At 44.3% G+C, this 18,323-nt stretch overlaps 1 protein-coding gene across 2 annotated transcripts in view; it reads left to right on the top strand.

Annotated features, from left to right (window-relative positions):
- Positions 1–9,147: 9,147 nt before the first annotated feature.
- Positions 9,148–18,323, top strand: part of SF3B1 (splicing factor 3b subunit 1) — a 45,630-nt gene continuing 36,454 nt past the window's right edge. For both annotated transcript variants that reach the window (XR_004027777.1, XM_003253881.4), the window contains exon 1: positions 9,148–9,263. Coding sequence is in view for 1 of the 2 variants with exons in the window: in XM_003253881.4 (XP_003253929.1) it covers positions 9,236–9,263 (28 nt within the window). In the remaining variant the exon portion in view is untranslated. The remainder of the gene's footprint in view (positions 9,264–18,323) is intronic.

Here is an 18,323-nt window from a genome sequence, read left to right as displayed (position 1 = left end):
CCAGATACAGAAATTCTTTTTTTTTTCTTTTTGGAGACGTCACTGAGGCTCTGTCACCCAGGCTGGAGTGCAGTGGCGCGATCTTGGCTCACTGCAAGCTCTGCTTACCGGGTTCACGCCATTCTCGTGCCTCAGCCTCTGGAGTAGCTGGGACTACAGGCGCCCGCCACCACACCCGGCTATTTTTTTGTATTTTTTTAGTAGAGACGGGGTTTCACCGTGTTAGCCAGGATGGTCTCAATCTCCTGACCTCGTGATCGGCCCACCTTGGCCTCCCAAAGTGCTTGGATTCAGAAATTCTTATTTCAGGGAATTCAGAGTAGATCAAGGAAACAGATTCTTCCTGTTTATATAACCAGCCTCCGAGCCAATCCTAGAATTCCTCTTTTGCAGCTTCCTGCCACACACTATGGCACTTAGCCACAAAGAACTGCTTTGAGGTCCCCTACAGACACTATGGTGTCTGTTGCCTACATTGTCCTCTTTTTCTAGAGGGTCCTGTGTCCTGTTCTCACCCCCATCTCCTCCATCATTTTTTCCTCATCTATAAGACTGATCTGGTGTTACCCTATCCAGGAAATCTCACTGTAGGAGTAGATTAGAGGTTATAAGGAGTTAAGTGAAAAGGGGAAAATGGAATTATTGCTTAATGATCCCAGAGTTTCAGTTGGGGTGATAAAAAAAAAAAAAAGTTTGGATAGAGGTAGTGGTGATAGTCGTATTAACAGTTTGAATGTAATTAATGCCACTGAATTGTACACTTAAAATATTTAAAATGCATATTTTATATTATATATTATATATTATAAATACATATATTTATAATATATAATATATATAATAAATATATTTATAATAATATGTAAATATATAATATATATTATATTAATATATAAATATATAATATATAATATAAAATATATTTATATATTATAAATATATAATATAAATATATATAATATAAAATATATTTATATATTATAATATAAATATATATAATATAAAATGCATACATATATATAATATAAAATGCACCATAGTGTCTGTAGGGGACCTCAAAGCAGTTCTTTGTGGCTAAAATGCATATTTTATATTATATATATTTATATTATATATATTTTATATATATATAAAAAATATATATTATACCCATGGGCTATAGCTGGTGTGGCAGCCAGCTATAGCCCATGGGTTGGAGATTGCTGTCCCATTACAGATTATGGCCTAGGTGTTTACTTACCTCTTTCTGCACTCACCTGAGGATTCCTGAGACCACATATGTTAATGATAATCTAATAGCCAGATATCCCCACTTGTTATTCTTGCCATCTAAATTAAAAGCCCCTCCAATAATCATTCTCCCATTTATCCTCATTACTATACAGCTCACTGCTTCCTTTCCACTAACTTTTTTCCTCTCAAACCTTTCCTTTGTGCCTTCTGGAACCCCTAATCTGTGATTCATAAACTTCCCAAATCCTCAAAATACATCCTTTGTTATAAGCATTTTTTCCCTCTGATTTCTCCTTTTATATTTCAGTTGGGGCATTAATTGATATTTTTCAAAATTACCTGTGTGATCAGATTCTATTCTCTATGAATTTTATTTCAGGAGAGTAGAGGGGATCATGTGTCCTACAGGGTTCAGAACAATTTCCTTGGCTGAGTTGTGGCACCCTGTGAAGCTGCCTTGTGTTTCCTCTCTCATACGAGGCTGCTTATTCTTTCTCAACCATAGGCACATATTCACACTGGGGTGAGTAGCTGGGGTGACAGGTCACACATGCTGTTGAATATTTGGATATGTTTCTTTCTTCTGACCATAGACACTGGAGACCTGTCTGCCTTCTCCCAGAATTCAAACATAGCTGAGAAAAGAGGCTTTGAGATGTCACACTTCTCAAAGTTGGCCACCTGTAGAGAATTATCAGCACTTGGGCTCCACTTCAAACTTACTCAATCTCTGGAGTTTGGGCCCACAACCTATAATTTTAAGAAGCTCCTCAGGGGATGCCCTTAGAGTTTGAGAATCACTGCGTTAGTGGGAGGGAAAGGAGGTTCAAACACACACACACACACACACACAAACAGTGCATGCTGCACGCTTCCTCCAACCCCACTTTCACACTTAGAGGCTCCTGGAGAGGCATAGCCATTGATAAACTGCCATAAAGAAAACAGTACATTCAAAATTATTTTCAATTAATCACCATTCCAAGAAAGAAAGGGGTGTTTGGCCAGGCGCAGTGGCCCATGTCTGTAATCCCAGTGGATCACGAGGTCAGGAGATCGAGACCATCCTGGCCAACATGGTGAAACCTCATCTCCACTAAAAATACAAAAATTAGCTGGGTGTGGTGGTGCACGCCTGTAATCCCAACTACTTGTGAGGCTGAGGCAGGAGAATCACTTGAACCCGGGAGGCGGAGGTTGCAGTGAGCCAAGGTCGTGCTACTGCACTCCAGCCTGGGCGACAGAGTGAAACTCCATCTCAAAAAAATAAAAAAAAGGGGTGTTTCATAACCCTTGCTACCCAAGTACTTCAAGGCCAAGAGAACAGGACTAATGTCCTTCACTCTTCACTACTTCTCTCGGATCATAATTTACCCACCTTACCAAAACTTTTTTTTTTTTTTTGAGACAGAGTCTCGCTCTGTCGCCCAGGCTGGAGTGTAGTGGCGCAATCTCAGCTCACTGCAAGCTCCACCGCCGAGGTTCACACCGTTTTCCTGCCTCAGCCTCCTGAGTAGCTGGTACTACAGGCGCCTGCCACCACAGCTGGCTAATTTTTTGTATTTTTAGCAAAGATGGGGTTTCACCGTGTTAGCCAGGATGGTCTCGATCTCCTGACCTTGTGATCTGCCCTCCTTGTATTCCCAGAGTGCTGGGATTACAGGTGTGAGCCACCATGCCCAGCTTTTTTTTTTTTCCAGAGGGAGTTTCACCCTTGTCACGCAGGCTGGAGTGCAATGGCGTGATCTCAGCTCACTGCAACCTCTGCCTCCTGGGTTCAAGTGATTCTCCCGCCTCAGCCTCCCCAGTAGCTGGGATTACAGGTGCCCGCCACCATGTCCAGCTAATTTTTTTATTTTTAGTAGTAACGGGGTTTAGCCATGTAGGCCAGGCTGGTCTCAAACTCCTGACCTCAAGTGATCTGCCTGCCTCAGCCTCCCAAAGTGCTCGGATTACAGGTGTGAGCCACCGCACCTGGCTGCAAAATTCTTTTTTAAAAAAACTTCTTTTTGTTTGTTTTTAAGAGAGATGGGGGTCTCACAATGTTGCCCAGGCTGGTCTCAAACTCCTAGGCTCAAGTGATCCTCCTGCCTCGGCCCTCCAATGTGCTGGGATTACAGGCATGAGCCACCATGCTTGGCTAGATTCTTGCAAACTTCCTGCATGCAGATCTTCCTCTCAGAGTTGGCTTCAAAGGCAACCCAACCTGTGACAACTAGGATCCAAGAGTTATCCAAGCAGGTTAAAAAATGTGATTTTTAGATCTGGATTACCTGCTATCTAGCCAGCAACGAGGACTCTCTCACTGGTGGCAGGTGAAACATTAATAGCTTCTACTAAGATACTGGAGAAAGAAAATGAAAGGCTGAGAGTGATTAATCCCCAATGTAGGTTAAATGTGAAAGCTGAAGGGCATCCTTGGCAGTATATAAAGAGTCTCATCTCTGGCTGCCAGAGAGTAGAAAAAGCTGAGGGTCAGGACAAGGACTTAACATATATATATATTTTTTTGATTCCTTTAAAAATAATTTGCTGGGCATAGTAGCTCACACCTGTAATCCCAGGACTTTGGGAGACTGATGCAGGTGGATTGCTTGAGCCCAGGAGTTCAAGACCAACCTGGGCAACATAATGAGACGCTGTCCCTAATTCAAATATTGTTTAAATTTTTTATTTTTAATTTAATTAATTAATTAATTTATTTATTTTGAGACTGAGTCTTGCTCTGTCGCCCAGGCTGGAGTGCAGTGGCGTGCTCCCGGCTCACTGCAACCTCTGCCTCCCAGGTTCAAGCAATTCTTGTACCTCAATCTCCCAAGTAGCTGGGATTACAGGCGCCTGCCACCACGCCTGGCTAATTTTTGTATTTTTAGTAGAGACATGGTTTCACCATGTTGGCCAGGCTAGTCTTAAACTCCTGACCTCAAGTCATCCGCCCACCTTGGCCTCCCAAAGTGCTGGGATTACAGGTGGGAGCCACTGCGCCTGACCTGATTTTTATTTTATTTTATTATTTTACTTTTTTGAGATGGAGTTTTGCTCTTGTTGCCCAGGCTGGAGTGCAATGCTGCCATCTTGGCTCACTGCAACCTCTGCCTCCCAGGTTTAAGCAATTCTCCTGCCTCGGCCTCCCGAGTAGCTGGGATTACAGGCATGTGCCACCATACCCGGCTAATTTTGTATTTTTAGTAGAGATGGGGTTTCTCCATGTTGGTCAGGCTGGTCTTGAACTCCCGGCCTCAGGTGATCCACCCACCTCGGCCTCCCAAAGTGCTGGGATTACAGGCGTCAGCCACTGCTCCAGGACTGATTTTTATTTTGAGACAAAGTCTCATTATGTTGCCCAGGTTGGTCTCGAACTCCTGGTCTCAAGCAATCCCTGCACCTCAGCCTCCCAAATTGTTGGGATTATAGATGTGAGCCACCACACCCCACCTAGGAATTAGTATTAAGAGTAGCATGGCCCTAGGCTGGGCGCAATGGCTCATGCCTGTAATCCCAGCACTTTGGGAGGCCGAGGTGGTTGAATCACGAAGTCAGGAGTTCAAGACCAGCCTGGCCAATACGGTGAAACCCCGTCTCTACTAAAAATACAAAAATTAGCCGGGAGTGGTGGCATGCACCTGTTAGTCCCAGCTACTTGGGAGGCCAAGGCAGGAGAATCACTTGAACCCAGGAGGCAGAGGTTGCAGCGAGCCAAGGTCGTGCCACTGCACTCTAGCCTGGGGAACAGAGCAAGACTCCGTCTCAAAAAAAAAAAAAAAAAAAAAAAAAAAACAGAAAGAAAAAGAATCACTATTACTGCTTTTTCCATTTGCCTCTGACTTCTCTGATACGGCTCAGCTTGGTACTGTCATTGATGAGGCTGTCTTTTACAGACCTTAGGTGAAAGCGGCAGATGCAGTGACAGAGATGAGCTCCATGATAGCAATGGGATGACGAGGTCCCATCACTACTTGCCATCCTTAAGTAGTGTCAGTTTGGACCCTGTTTCCTACTTTAGTGATGCTTAACTGTCAGCAGCAAGGTGGGCACAATTATCACAATTAGCATGTCAGAATGGTTGACCTGCAGAAATATATGATTCATACAACTGGGTATCCTTAGAGGCAAGATTGATGGGCAGCCTACAAGGGTACTGCTCAATCTGTGCAACCAAGAGAAATAAAAGATGAATCATCAGGAGGCTGAAGGCACTTGTCCCAATTAAAAAAAAAAAGTGATCTTCAGCTAGTTTCCAGACCTGAGGTAGTTTTCAGACCTAGAAATTTGAGTTCAGGTCATCTAATTGAAGGAGAAGCTAGGTCCCCAGGAAGAACTGTGTAACACCACAGTATTTGTTTTGTTTTCCTTTTTTTGTTATTGTTAGTATTTGTTAATGATCCCTTAATACTTCTCCAAAGGGACCTATCATTTGCTCTGTTAACTATACACTGGGAAAAGTGAAATAACCAAATATTTTAAGACCTGTGGGACACAAGGTCCAAATCAACATTGTTATCCAAAGTGTCATAATATCCTATTAGAGTGGGTGTATGTAGGGGCCAGGTCACACATGAAGTTCTGACCCAGGTTTGGCTCATAGTGGCGAGGACCCACCACATCTTATTTCCCAAGTTCTCGAAGTTGGTTAAGGGGCTCCTGCCTGTAATCCCAGCACTTTGAGAGGCCCAGGTGGGAAGATCGCTTGAGGCTAGGTGTTCGAGATTAGCCTGGGCAATATAGCAAGACCCTGCCTCTACAAAAAATGTAAAAAGTAGGCAGGTGAGATGGCTCACGCCTCTAATCCCAGCACTTTGGGAGGCCAATGTGGGTGGGTCACTTGAGGCCAGGAGTTCAAGACCAGCTTGGCCAACATGGCAAAGCCCTGTCTCTACTGAAAATAAAAAATTAGCTGGGTGTAGTGGCACACATCTGTGGTCCCAGCTACTAGGGAGGCAGAGGTTACAGTGAGCTGAAATTACGCCACTGCACTCCAGCTTGGGTGAAAGAGTAAGACTCTGTCTCAAAAAAAAAAAAATTAAAAAGTAGCTGGGCATGGTGGTGTGCACCTGTAATCCTAGCTACTCAGGAGGCTGAGTTGGGAGGATCACCAGAGCCCAGGAGTTTGAGGCTGGAGTGAGCCACTGCACTACAGCTGGGGCAACAGAGCAAGACCCCATTTCTAAAAACAAAGCAAAACTAAACTAAACTAAAGTGGGCCTGTGGGATAAGAACTATCACGTTGGGATTTATTAGGGAAACTGGCTCTTGCAATTTTGGAGACTAAGTCCCTTGACAGGCCATCTGCAAACTGAAGGCCCTGAGATGCTGGTAGCTCGGTCCAAGTCCCAAGGTTTAGAATCAGCGAAGACAATGATGTAACTCAGTCCAAGGACAAAGGCCTGAGAACCAGGAGGAAGGGGTGGGGATAGTGTGCTGCTGGTGTAAATCCAGGATTCCAAAGGCTGAGCAGCTTGGGGTTGTTGTCCAAAAACAACAATAGAGGAAGACTGGATGTAGCCAGCCTTCGCACATAAACTGACATTTTCACCTTTTCTCTGCTTCTGTTCTTCCTGGGGTCCCCAGAAGACTGGATGGTACCTGGCCACACAGAGGGCGGATCTTCCCCACCTAGCCTACTTGTACTCACACGCTAATCTCTGGAAACACCCATACAGACACACCACAAAATAGCTTTACCAGGTTTCTAGGTATTCCTTAATCCAGTCAAGTTGACACTTAAAATTAACCATCACTTTTTTTTTTTTTTTGAGACGGAGTCTCGCTCTGTTGCCCAGGCTGGAGTGCAGTGGCACGATCTCCACTCACTGCAACCTCCGCCTCCTGGGTTCAAGCGATTCTCTTGCTTCAGCCTCCTGAGTAGCTGGGATTATAGGCACATGCCACCATGCCCGGCTCATTTTTGTATTTTTAGTAGAGACGGGGTTTCACCGTGTTGGTCAGGCTAGTTTTGAACTCCTGACCTTGTGATCCGCCTGCCTCAGCCTCCCGAAGTGCTGGGATTACAGGCATGAGCCACCACGCCTGGCCAAAAATTTTAATTTATCAAATTTATTCTTTTACTGATGCTAATAAAAATCTGTGGTGGCAAGGCCGGGCGCGGTGGCTCACGCTTGTAATCCCAGCACTTTGGGAGGCCGAGGCGGGCGGATCACGAGGTCAGGAGATCGAGACCACGGTGAAACCCCGTCTCTACTAAAAATACAAAAAATTAGCCGGGCATGGTGGCGGGCGCCTGTAGTCCCAGCTACTCGGAGAGGCTGAGGCAGGAGAATGGCGTGAACCCGGGAGGCGGAGTTTGCAGTGAGCCGAGATCGCGCCACTGCACTCCAGCCTGGGTGAAAGAGTGAGACTCCGTCTCAAAAAAAAAAAAAAAAAAAAAAAAATCTGTGGTGGCTCATGCCTGTAATCCCAGCACTTTGGGAGTCTGAGGCAGGAGGACTGCTTGAGGCCAAGAGTTTGACACCAGCCTGGGGAATATAGTAAGATCTCATTCTACAAAAAATAAAAATTAGCTGGGTATGGTGGCCCATGTTGGTGGTACTAGCTACTCTGGAGTCGGAGGCAGGAGAGTCTCTTGAACCTTAAGGTCGAAGTTAGGGTCAGCTGTGATCGCACCACTGCCCTCCAGCTTGGGCAACAAACCAAGACTCTGTGGTTTGTGTCACCTGATCCGAAGGAGGGAGGGAGTTTGGTGAGAGGGAAAGAGGGAGCAAGGCTGCAGGTCAGGAGTCACCAGGGACAGGTTATCTAAGCTCTCAGTCCAGTGCCATTGTCCATATATCTCCCACCTACCCCTAGCCTCGGGAAAATGGCTTCTCACTTTACCCAAAATAGATATGGGGTCTTCCTGCAAGAGGAATATACCCATACCATTTCCCTCCCTTCAAATGACCATACTGACCCATGGTATGGTTAGTATTTGGGTTGCAGGTTTATCACATAGCGAGGTACTCCTTTCTTTGTGATGGCTCTAACCTTGATAACTACCTGTTTTCCTGGGCTGCTTCCGGGACCCATCTTTCTGAGCCTTTCTTTTTCATCGTCGAAGTCCAAGACCAGTGTGACAGTACAAGGTTATATTATAATTGATGCCTAGGAAAACAGACTGCCGTATTCTGATCTATTAAAATTCCTGATTTAGAATACCGTCTAGGATTTAAGAGAAACATCTAATGAATGTTAATAATGACGATGAGTGGTTTTCTAATAACTCATAAAGTAAAAGGCTTTCAAAGGGTGGCAAGATTCTCATTGTGCAACTCAGTAACGATTTGTGAGGCTCAACGAAATTCCTACCCGAAGTATTTGCAATTATTAAACAGAAAGAATGAAAAATGACCTTGAATTACAGGGCGAAAGATGAGACTCCTAAGACTGTCTTCGTAACTAAGCACTGTAAAGACTGAGACAGCTGCAAGGGAACGTTTTCCTCGAGCTCTTCCGGTGAATTTTGGGAAAAGGGATTGAATGTCTGAGGTCTCTTCCAGCTCTGAAACCGCAGTGTTTCGTACAGTGTTCATTTTTTTTTTTTTAATGGAAGGGGTCTCGGGGTCTTGCTCTGTCGCCCGGTCTGGAGGCTTAAGTACAGTGGCGCGACACGATTACGGCTCACGGCTGCCTCGAACTCCTGGGCTCAAGCGATGCTCCCGCCTCAGCCTCCAGAGTTGCTGGGACTCAGTGTCTGTTCTTAACTCCCCTCGTAGAATCCACTTTCCTCCAGGGCAAAGTTACTCACTTAAGGACCTTACGGCTCAGCTCGGGTATTTCCTGGGTCACCACGCAGGCGGCTTCAGGGCCCAACCGTGTCTCCTCCCCCACCCACAATGCACCTCGCGGTTCCCTCTAGGTGGCAGCTCTGTCACGTGTCACCCGACGGAGCGCGCTCCCGTTTGGCGCACGCGCAGAGTGCAGCCCTCAGCTATTTTTCTCCGTGACGGCGGCGACGAGCGGAAGTTCTTGGGAGCGCCAGTTCCGTCTGTGTGTTCGAGTGGACAAAATGGCGAAGATCGCCAAGACTCACGAAGGTAAGCGGTCTTTCCGGGCTTACGTGTTTTCTTCGTTGCTAGCCTAATACAAGCCTTTCTTCCTAGGATTCTGCCTTTTCCTATGGTTTCTTTCGTAGGAGCCGAGCCCGCGTTTCGGGGCCAAGGGTCGTCTCCTCCGCGCCAGCGGCGCAGGCCACTGCCCCGCGTAATGGCGTCCTCCTCTTACACCCCCGACAGGCGCTTTGTTCAGTGTTTGGGACCTGCTACTTCAGAGTAGCTTCTCTTCTCTGACCAGAGGGCCTCGTTTAAGCAGCTTCCTCGGTAGGATTCGTGGGCAAGGGATCGGGGAAGCGGGCGTGGGGACAGTGTCGCCTCTCGACACTGTCGTCCGCATAGTTTGTGCAGAAGAGGGTCAGAAAAGCACTGAAATACGGCAGCCGCTTTTCCGGCAGACTGAATCGAATTTGGTTAAACCGAGATTCCGTTACTCCTACCCTTGTGTGTCTTCAAGCGTCAGTTACTTGCTTATTTTTCTTGCACGAAACGATTTGGGGATAAAATCTGGTAGTTGTTTTCCCTCCCTTAGTCACTTTTAGTATAATATTGATCTTTTTCTTTGGAGACTGGTTGTTGGAGGAGCAGATGGAAGAGGAAAAGATAAATTACGTTAATTAATGGCCGAAGCTTTCAAGCTGGTTGATCGTTTTATGGAATACAGAGTGTGCAAATTAGGAAAACGTTGGGAATAGACTGGAGTTCATTAGGAAGTATGCAGAGATGACAGAAAATGGGATCCCTTTTCAGAAAAGACGAGGCATGAGAAGTTGGAACTGCATTCTTTGATTTCTGACTTGGAATCCGAGATTTTCACTGAGAACGAGACTTCTAAGTCACTTTTGTTTCATATAGTCTTTCCGGGTATTTGGATCGGTATTAGTCTGTGAGAGGTAACAGACTGAGGCCATCCAAAATTTTACAGTCTGATAGGGGAAACAGATGTGTATGTCCTCATTCTCTTCATGAGGCCAAATGCATGCTTAAGTAGAAGAACAAGCAGCATGTTCTGGGAACCTGGGTAACCGAATGATTATGCTTAGGGTTATTTCACTGAGGAGGTTACATGTCCCTGTTTTAAAAGGATCAGTCAGTTTTAAATCGGGAAGGACATCTGAGCCTGAGAACATCTCGTAACAAGGTATTGAGTCGTGAAAGGTGTGTTTGAGTAGTAGTCCACTGTAGCAGGAACAGAGGGTGCAAGGAGAGAAGAAATAAATGAATCTGGAAAGGTTGGATTAGGACCAGAATATGAATGGCTTTGAATAGTTGGGTCACCCAGAGGACCTGAAGTCCAGCTTTCTGCTATTTATCAAACATGCTAATGAATTGGCAATGACTTTAATATTAGTATACTATTTTAGGTATTTAGGATTTAAATGCTCTCTTAGTATTCTTAGGCCTTGTTATTTTGTCCTTAGACTATCTCAAATATAACCTTTTGCAAATTAAGTAGAAAATACAAAGATGTGCTGTTTTTGTTCATTCAGGAGGTTATTCATTTGGGGATATTGATAGTATAGCTTTGATACTTATTTATTGGTAACTTCAGTATAAGATGCCCTCAGACAGGAAAATCAAAATTCTGATCAGTTTTGCTGAATTTTTTAGAAATCCAGCTAAAAGCTTTGGTCTATTGCTATTCATTGGCCAAACTTGTTATTTTTGAGATTATTCTATAAGTGTGAATTAAGTGATGCCATAAGAAAATAGCAGAACATTCAATACTTGAGCACTGTCTGTGCCCATCCCAATGGGATGTAAGTCAGGGGATGATAAATGTTTAGTAGAAATACACATAATACTGACATAGCTTGTTGCTTCCTTCCTAATGGAACTCTAGTTCTTCATGGTCCATCACTGTTTTCTCTTGTTAAGCCATTTTCGATAAACTGAAGCAGAGTTAATGCTTTTTGGGGCAGTGCCACTATAGCACTCAGTATAAATGTTATGTTGCTTAGAATAGTCTATTGTGTTAAGATTTTCTCTTCTACTTAGCTCCAAGATTGAGATAAACTGATAACTATTTATTTATTTATTTTGCTGTCATATTCCTTTCAAAAATTTCTTTATTTTTTATTTTTTGAGATACAGTCTTGTTCTGTTGCCCAGGCTGAAGTGCAGTGGTGCAATCTCGGCTTACAGCAACCTCTGCCTTTTAGGTTCAAGCAATTCTCCTGCTTCAGCCTCTCGAGTACTGGTATCACAGGCATGTGCCACCACACTCGACTAATTTTTGTATTTTTAGAGACAGGGTTTTGCCATGTTGGCCAGGCTGGTCTCAAACTCCTGACCACAAGTGATCCTCCCACCTTGGCCTCCCAAAGTGCTGGGATTATTGGCATGAGCCACCATGCCTGAACCCTTTCAAACATTTCTATTAGGATCAGGCCTCACATCCTCTTTAACCAATCTGATTATATTTTACCCTGGCCAATGTGGCTTATGCTTTCCGGGATGGAAATATAAAAAGAACTGGACTTACTCAAATCAGATAAAATCTTTTAGATCTTTCTGCATATTAAATTATGTCAGGTGTATGGTTATGAATATGCATAATCTTGCCATCCAGCAGTTCTTCAGATAACTGCTGACTTTGGCAAACAAACGGGGAACACACATTCTTCTCTGTTTTGTAAGGGGAAAATGCTTTAAACAAAAATCCTATATATCAGCTTGTTTTGCCACTAATTCTTTGAATTAGATTTTTTGAGACATCACAAAGCTGAAAAAGTTTTTTCCCTAATTCTTTGCTTGATAAATGGCTGGAATAGTTATAGTTTTGTTATTGTGTATCTTGCTGATATATATATTTTTTCCTGGGTTTATTTTTGAGAACGGGTCTTGCCCTGTTGCCCAGGTTGGAGTGCAGTGGCGTGATCATAGCTCACTTAACCTACAACTGCTGGGCTCAAGTGATCCTCCCATTTCAGCCTCCTGAGTAGCTACAACTACAGACGTGTGCCACCATGCCTGGCTAATTTTTACAAGTTTTTTTTAGAGATGGGGTCTCACTATGTTACCCAGGCTGATCTCGAACTCCTGGGCTCAAGCAGTCCTCCTGCCTTGGCCTCCCACCGTGCTAGGATTACAGGTGTGAGCCACGATGCCTGGCCTTGAAATTTTTTTTAATAGAATTAATCATTTAGGAATCAATTTATCAGTATTGTTTGTAGTGTTCAGTAAAATGATTTATATTATAGTTAGTTGTCCTATTGGAGTTTTGTTTAATGAAAAAGTTGAGAGTTGGGATTCAGAATATACTTCCTGTTTTTTGTGATGTCTTTTAGAAGTCTTGTGTTTGGGAAATACTTGTTCACCAGTTACATCTGGCTAAAGGAGAGTAGATATCACTTAGGGACCAGACTGAAAGGTATAGGTGAGAGATTAACATCTGAGGGCAGTATCTCTGTAACATGTAATGAGCAGTAATTAGAACACTGAAAATAATCCAGATGAAAAATGAAAAATAAAAATCAAGGAGGAAGAAGTGCTACAAGTTGGGTTTAGCAGGATCTAAGGCTTAGAAAGAAGAAAAGGGCTGGGCACGGTGTCTCACACCTATAATCCCAGCACTTTGGGAGGCTGAGGTGGGCAGATCACCCAAGGTCAGGAGTTCCAGACCAGCCTGGCCAACATGGTGAAACTCCCTCTCTACTAAAAGTACAAAAAAATTAACCGAGCATGGTGGCGTGCGCCTGTGATCCCAGCTCCTCAGGAGGCTGAGGCAGGAGAATCGTTTGAACCCAGGAGGCGGAAGTTGTAGTGAGCTGAGATCGTGCCACTGCACTCCAGCCTGGGCGACTGAGTGAAACTCTGTCTCAAAAAAAAAAAAAAAAAAAAAAAGAAGAAGAAGAAGAAGAAGAAAAGGCACAGGAGGGGAAATCAGAGGGACAGAATTGGTGGGGAGCAGCTAAATAGTTGTATCAGATGTGACCTTCTGCTATCAGTGATATGAATTGTTTTTCTCAAGAGTTTGATACATAGGTCTGAGTTTTAAAAATACAGGAGGCCAGGGGTTGCTCACTCATATAATCCTAGCATTTTGGTAAGTCAAGACAGGAGGATTGCTTGAGACTGCAAACATACAGAAAAGTAGAGAGCGGCTGGCGCTATGCTCCAGCCTGGGCAACAGAGCAGGACACTGTCTCAAAAAAACAAAACAACAGGCCAGGCACGGTGTGTGAAGACAGGTTTTAATAACACTAGGGTAGGCTGGGCACGGTGGCTTATGCCTGTAATCCCAGCACTTTGGGAGGCTGATGTGGATGGATCACCAGAGGTCAGGAGTTTGAGACCAACTTGACCAACATGGTGAAACCCCGTCTCTACTAAAAATACAAAAATTATCTGGGCTTGGTGGTGCGTGCCTGTAATCCCACCTGCTTGGGAGGCTCAGGCAGGAGAATCTCTTGAACCAGGAGGTGGAGGTTGCAGTGAGCCGAGATCGTGCCACTGCACTTCCGCCTGGGCAACAGAGTGAGACTTCGTCTCAAAACAAAATAACAAAAAAGTACCGTGAGTAGTAAAATGAACCCCTCATATACTTATCACCTAGCTTCAACAGTTACAAGCTTAGGCCAACTTTGTTTAATTTGTACACTGGTCCCTTCTACTCTTCTCATTATTGTGAAGCAGATCTTAGACATACCACTTTATCCATAAATATTTCAGTGTGTATTTCTATGTAAGGACGTAAGATAATACCATGATTACACCTAAAATTAAAATAATAAAATATCTAGTCAGTGTTCTGTTTTACCCATTCTTTTAAACTTTGTTTTTCAGTTTCAGTCAGCTTCCAAGAAAACTGGTAACATTATGATTGGTTGGTTTCTCTTATATCTTTTTCATTTCACGGTACATTGTGATTGAATGATTTATCTCTTTTTTTTTTTTGAGACGGAGTTTTGCTCTTGTTGCCCAGGCTGGAGTGCAATGGCACGATCTCGGCTCACCGCAACCTCCGCCTCCCGGGTTCAAGCGATTCTCCTGCCTCAGCTCCCCGAGAAGCTGGGATTACAGGCACGCACCACCACGCCTGGCTAATTTTGTATTTTTAGTAGAGATGAGGTTTCTCCATGTTAGGCTGGTCTCGAACTCCCAACCTCAGGTGATCCGCCCACCTTGGCCTCCCAGAGTGCTGGGATTACAGACGTGAGCCACTGGCCCCGGCCTGAATGATTTATCTCTTAAATCTTTTTCAGTTCGTAGGTTCCTCCTGTCTCTTTCTTTTTCCTTGCACTTCATTTGTTGCAGAACCTTTCTCCTGTGGTTTCCCACAGTCTGGAGGAATTGGGGAAAGTGGCTGTCAAAACTGGTTGCCTCCTTCCCATTACTGCTGCAATCAAGATGTTAGGGGGCCCACAAGCAATGGAAGCACCCAGAAAATTATTGGCTCTAAGTATAAGCATAGTTCTGAAATCATACTTCAGGTTTAGGTTGTGCTAGTCATGGGAAGGAAATTTTTTTTTTTTTTTTTTTTGAGACAGAATCTTGCTCTGTTGTCCAGGCTGGAGTGCAATGGCATGATCTCAGCTCACTGCAACCTTTGCCCCCTGGGTTCAAGCGATTCTCTTGCCTCAGCCTCCTGAGTAGCTGGGACTACAGGCACCTGCTACCATGCTCGGCTGATTTTTTGTATTTTTAGTAGAGACAGTGTTTCGGCTTGTTGGCCAGGCTGATCTTCAACTCCTGACCTCAGGTGATTCACCCACCTCAGTCTACCAAAGTGCTGGGATTGTAGGCGTGAGCTACCATGCCCGGCCAGGAAGGAAATTTTCTTTTTTCTTCATTTTTTTTTCTTTTTGAGACGGAGTCTCACTCTGTCGACCAGATTGGAGTGCAGTGGCACGATCTCGGCTCACTGCAAGCTCCGCCTCCCGGGTTCATGCCATTCTCCTGCCTCTGCCTCCTGAATAGCTGGGACTACAGGCGCCCACCACCATGCCCGGCTAATTTTTTTGTATTTTTAATAGAGACGGGGTTTCACCATGTTAGCCAGGATGGTCTCGAGCTCCTGACCTTGTGATCCGCCTGCCTTGGCCTCCCAAAGTGCTGGGATTACAGGCGTGAGCCACCGCGCCTGGCCCTGGGAAGGAAATCTTAAAAAGGATTTTTACATTCTGTTTCTCCCCCCACCATAATTTTAGTGGCAATAAATATACTCTTCAGTTTTTTTTCTTTCTTTCTTTTTGAGACGGAGTTTCGCTCTTGTTGCCCAGGCTGGAGTGCAATGGCGTGATCTCGGCTCACTGCAAGCTCTGCCTCCTGGGTTCAAGCGATTCTCCTGCCTCAGCCTCTGGAGTAGCTGGGATTATAGGCATGCGCCACCATGCCCGGCTAATTTTGTATTTTTAGTAGAGACAGGGTTTCTCCATGTTGGTGAGGCTGGTCTTGAACTCCCGACCTCAGGTGATCTGCCTGCTTCGGCTTCCCAAAGTGCTGGGATTGCAGGCGTGAGCCACCATGCCCGGCCTACCCTTCATTTTTCTAACAAGCCTAACTGCTACCTGTTTTGTGTGACACACAGTTATACACATATCTTGAAAATAAGATGACCAGTTTAAGAAAAACCTCATTCTTGACAATATACCAACAAGGCTTTTCCTTTAGCATGGCTCTTTGGTAAATACAAGTCTGATATACACTTCACTATTTGCTTTGATCTCTTGTCTAAGACATTTTTAAAAACTACTCTAGGATATGACAACTCAGCATTTTAAGGACTACCTGTAACTTCAGTTTTAGGATTCTAAATATAACGTCAAGATAGGGAATCACTTCTTCTTTTTAAGATTTCAGAATCAATAGCCAAGAGTCCTAGCGTATATCCCTACCCTACCCCCAGTGAGTGGGTTTTACTAAAGATGGGGGTAGGGGAGAGGTTGAGGCAGGGAACAGAAATGCGGCTCTCATCTAGAAAATCAGGTAGTTTAGGTAATCCATATCACCTATTTCTACCCCTGTACTCCTTTTTCTACTACCACGTAATTGGAATTTTACTAACCTCACTTGTCACAGCTTCTCTTTATCTTACTTGTTCCCTTAATCTCTCTCCTCCATTTCATCTCTCAGAATTCTTCTTTTTCTGTTACACATTCTGCTCTCCTCTGCTCTTAAACTTGCAGAAGTAAACCCATCAAAAAGGCTTTCTAAGTTTCTTATAAAGATAAACATTTATTTACTATAGGATCCAGCAATCCCGTTCGTAGGTATAGATGTTTACCCAAGTGTTTTTTTGTTTTTGTTTTTGAGACAGAGTCTCGCTCTGTTGTCCAGGCTGGAGTGCAGTCGCACAATCTCGGCTCACTGCAAGCTCTGCCTCCCGGGTTCAAGCGATACTTCTGCCTCAGCCTCCCGAGTAGCTGGGACTACAGACGTGCACCATCACACCCGTCTAATTTTTGTATTTTTAGTAGAGATGGGGTTTCGCCATATTGGCCAGACTGGTCTCGAACTCCTGACCTCAGGTGATCCATCCACATTGGCCTCCCAAAGTGCTGGGATTACAGGCGTGAGCCACCGTGCCCGGCCTACCCTAGTGTTACTAAAACCTGTCTTCACGCAAAAACCTCTGAACAAATGTTTACAGTAGCCTTACTTGTAATCACTGCAAACAGCTCGATGTATTTCAACTAGAGAATGGATAAACACACTGTAGTACAGTGGAATACTACCCAGTAATAAAAAGGCAGAAACTATTGATGTGCACAACAGTGTGGAAATTGGAATATATAAGGGTTTAAATGGGTTAAAGAGTGCCAGCTTTTGGCAGTTTTGTGTGGCCAATAGGAAGTCCTAGTCGCTTCTTGCTCAGTTACTAGCAGGCAGTATCCCTTTTTTCTTTGTGTTCGCATCTGAATGTATTGAACTATGAGTCCAAATTGGGAAGGGATTAGGCTGGAACAGGATTTGTTCATGTTGGTCATAATTGAAGTTGGAAGAGATTATTAGCATAGACGTTTCTTTGCCTCAGGTCTTCATTGTTTTTGACCTCTGGTTACTCATTTTGGTATGTTCTCTCATTTTTTATTTTCATAGTTGCCAATCCCCCCTCCCTTTTTTTTTTTTGAGGTGGAGTTTCACTGTGTTGTCCAGGCTGGAGTGCAGTGGTGTGATCTTGGCTCACTGCAACCTCTGCCTCCTGGACTCAAGCGATTCTCTTGTTGCCCAGGCCGGAGTGCAGTGCTGTGATCTCGGCTCACTGCAACCTCCACCTCCCAGGTTCAAGTGATTCTCATGCCTCAGCCTCCCGAGTAGCTGGGATTACAGGCATGCCACCACCATGCCTAGCTAATGTTTGTATTTTTAGTGAAGACAAGGTTTCACTATGTTGGCCAGGCTGGCTTTGAACTCCTGATCTCAAGTGATTCAGCTGCCTTGACTTCCCAAAGTGCTGGGATTACAGGCATGAGCCACCGCGCTCAGCCAGTTGCCAAGCAGTTTTATGCATTGATCATTTGTTGTCAGAAAGGATCTATTTGCACATTTTTGTCAGTTTATATTTAAGAAATTATAGGAATAGTTACACACCAGGCTGTAACTTAGTGTTGGCTTTGAAAATACGGAGTTAGAGACAACATTGTCATTCCCAGAGATACAAAATTTGAAGTGGAATTTTACAAACCTTGGCTGGCATGGATAGGGGAGAGAAAAATTTGGAAAATTACTTTTAATTACTTCTACAGATTATCTATTTATTTATTTACTTATTTAGAGACAAGGCCTGGCTCCAACACCCAGGCTAGAGTGCAGTGGTGTGATCTCAGCTCACTGCAACCTCCGCCTCCTGGGCTCAAGCCATCCTCTGACCTCAGCCTCCTGAGTATCTGGGACTACAGGTGTGCACCTGTAATGACTAATTTTTGTATTTTCGTCTAATTTTTGTAGAGACAGGGTTTCGTCATATTGCTTAGGCTGGCCTTGAACTTCTGAACTCAAGTGATCTGCCTGCCTGGGCATCCCAAAGTGCCCAGCCTCATTACCTTTTTATTAATTAATTAATTTATTTATTTATTTGAGATGGAGTCTTGCTCTGTTGCC

Source organism: Nomascus leucogenys, chromosome 22a (assembly GCF_006542625.1).
Source record: "Nomascus leucogenys isolate Asia chromosome 22a, Asia_NLE_v1, whole genome shotgun sequence".
Lineage (NCBI taxonomy): Eukaryota > Metazoa > Chordata > Mammalia > Primates > Hylobatidae > Nomascus > Nomascus leucogenys.
This window is presented reverse-complemented; position numbering and strand designations above follow the sequence as displayed.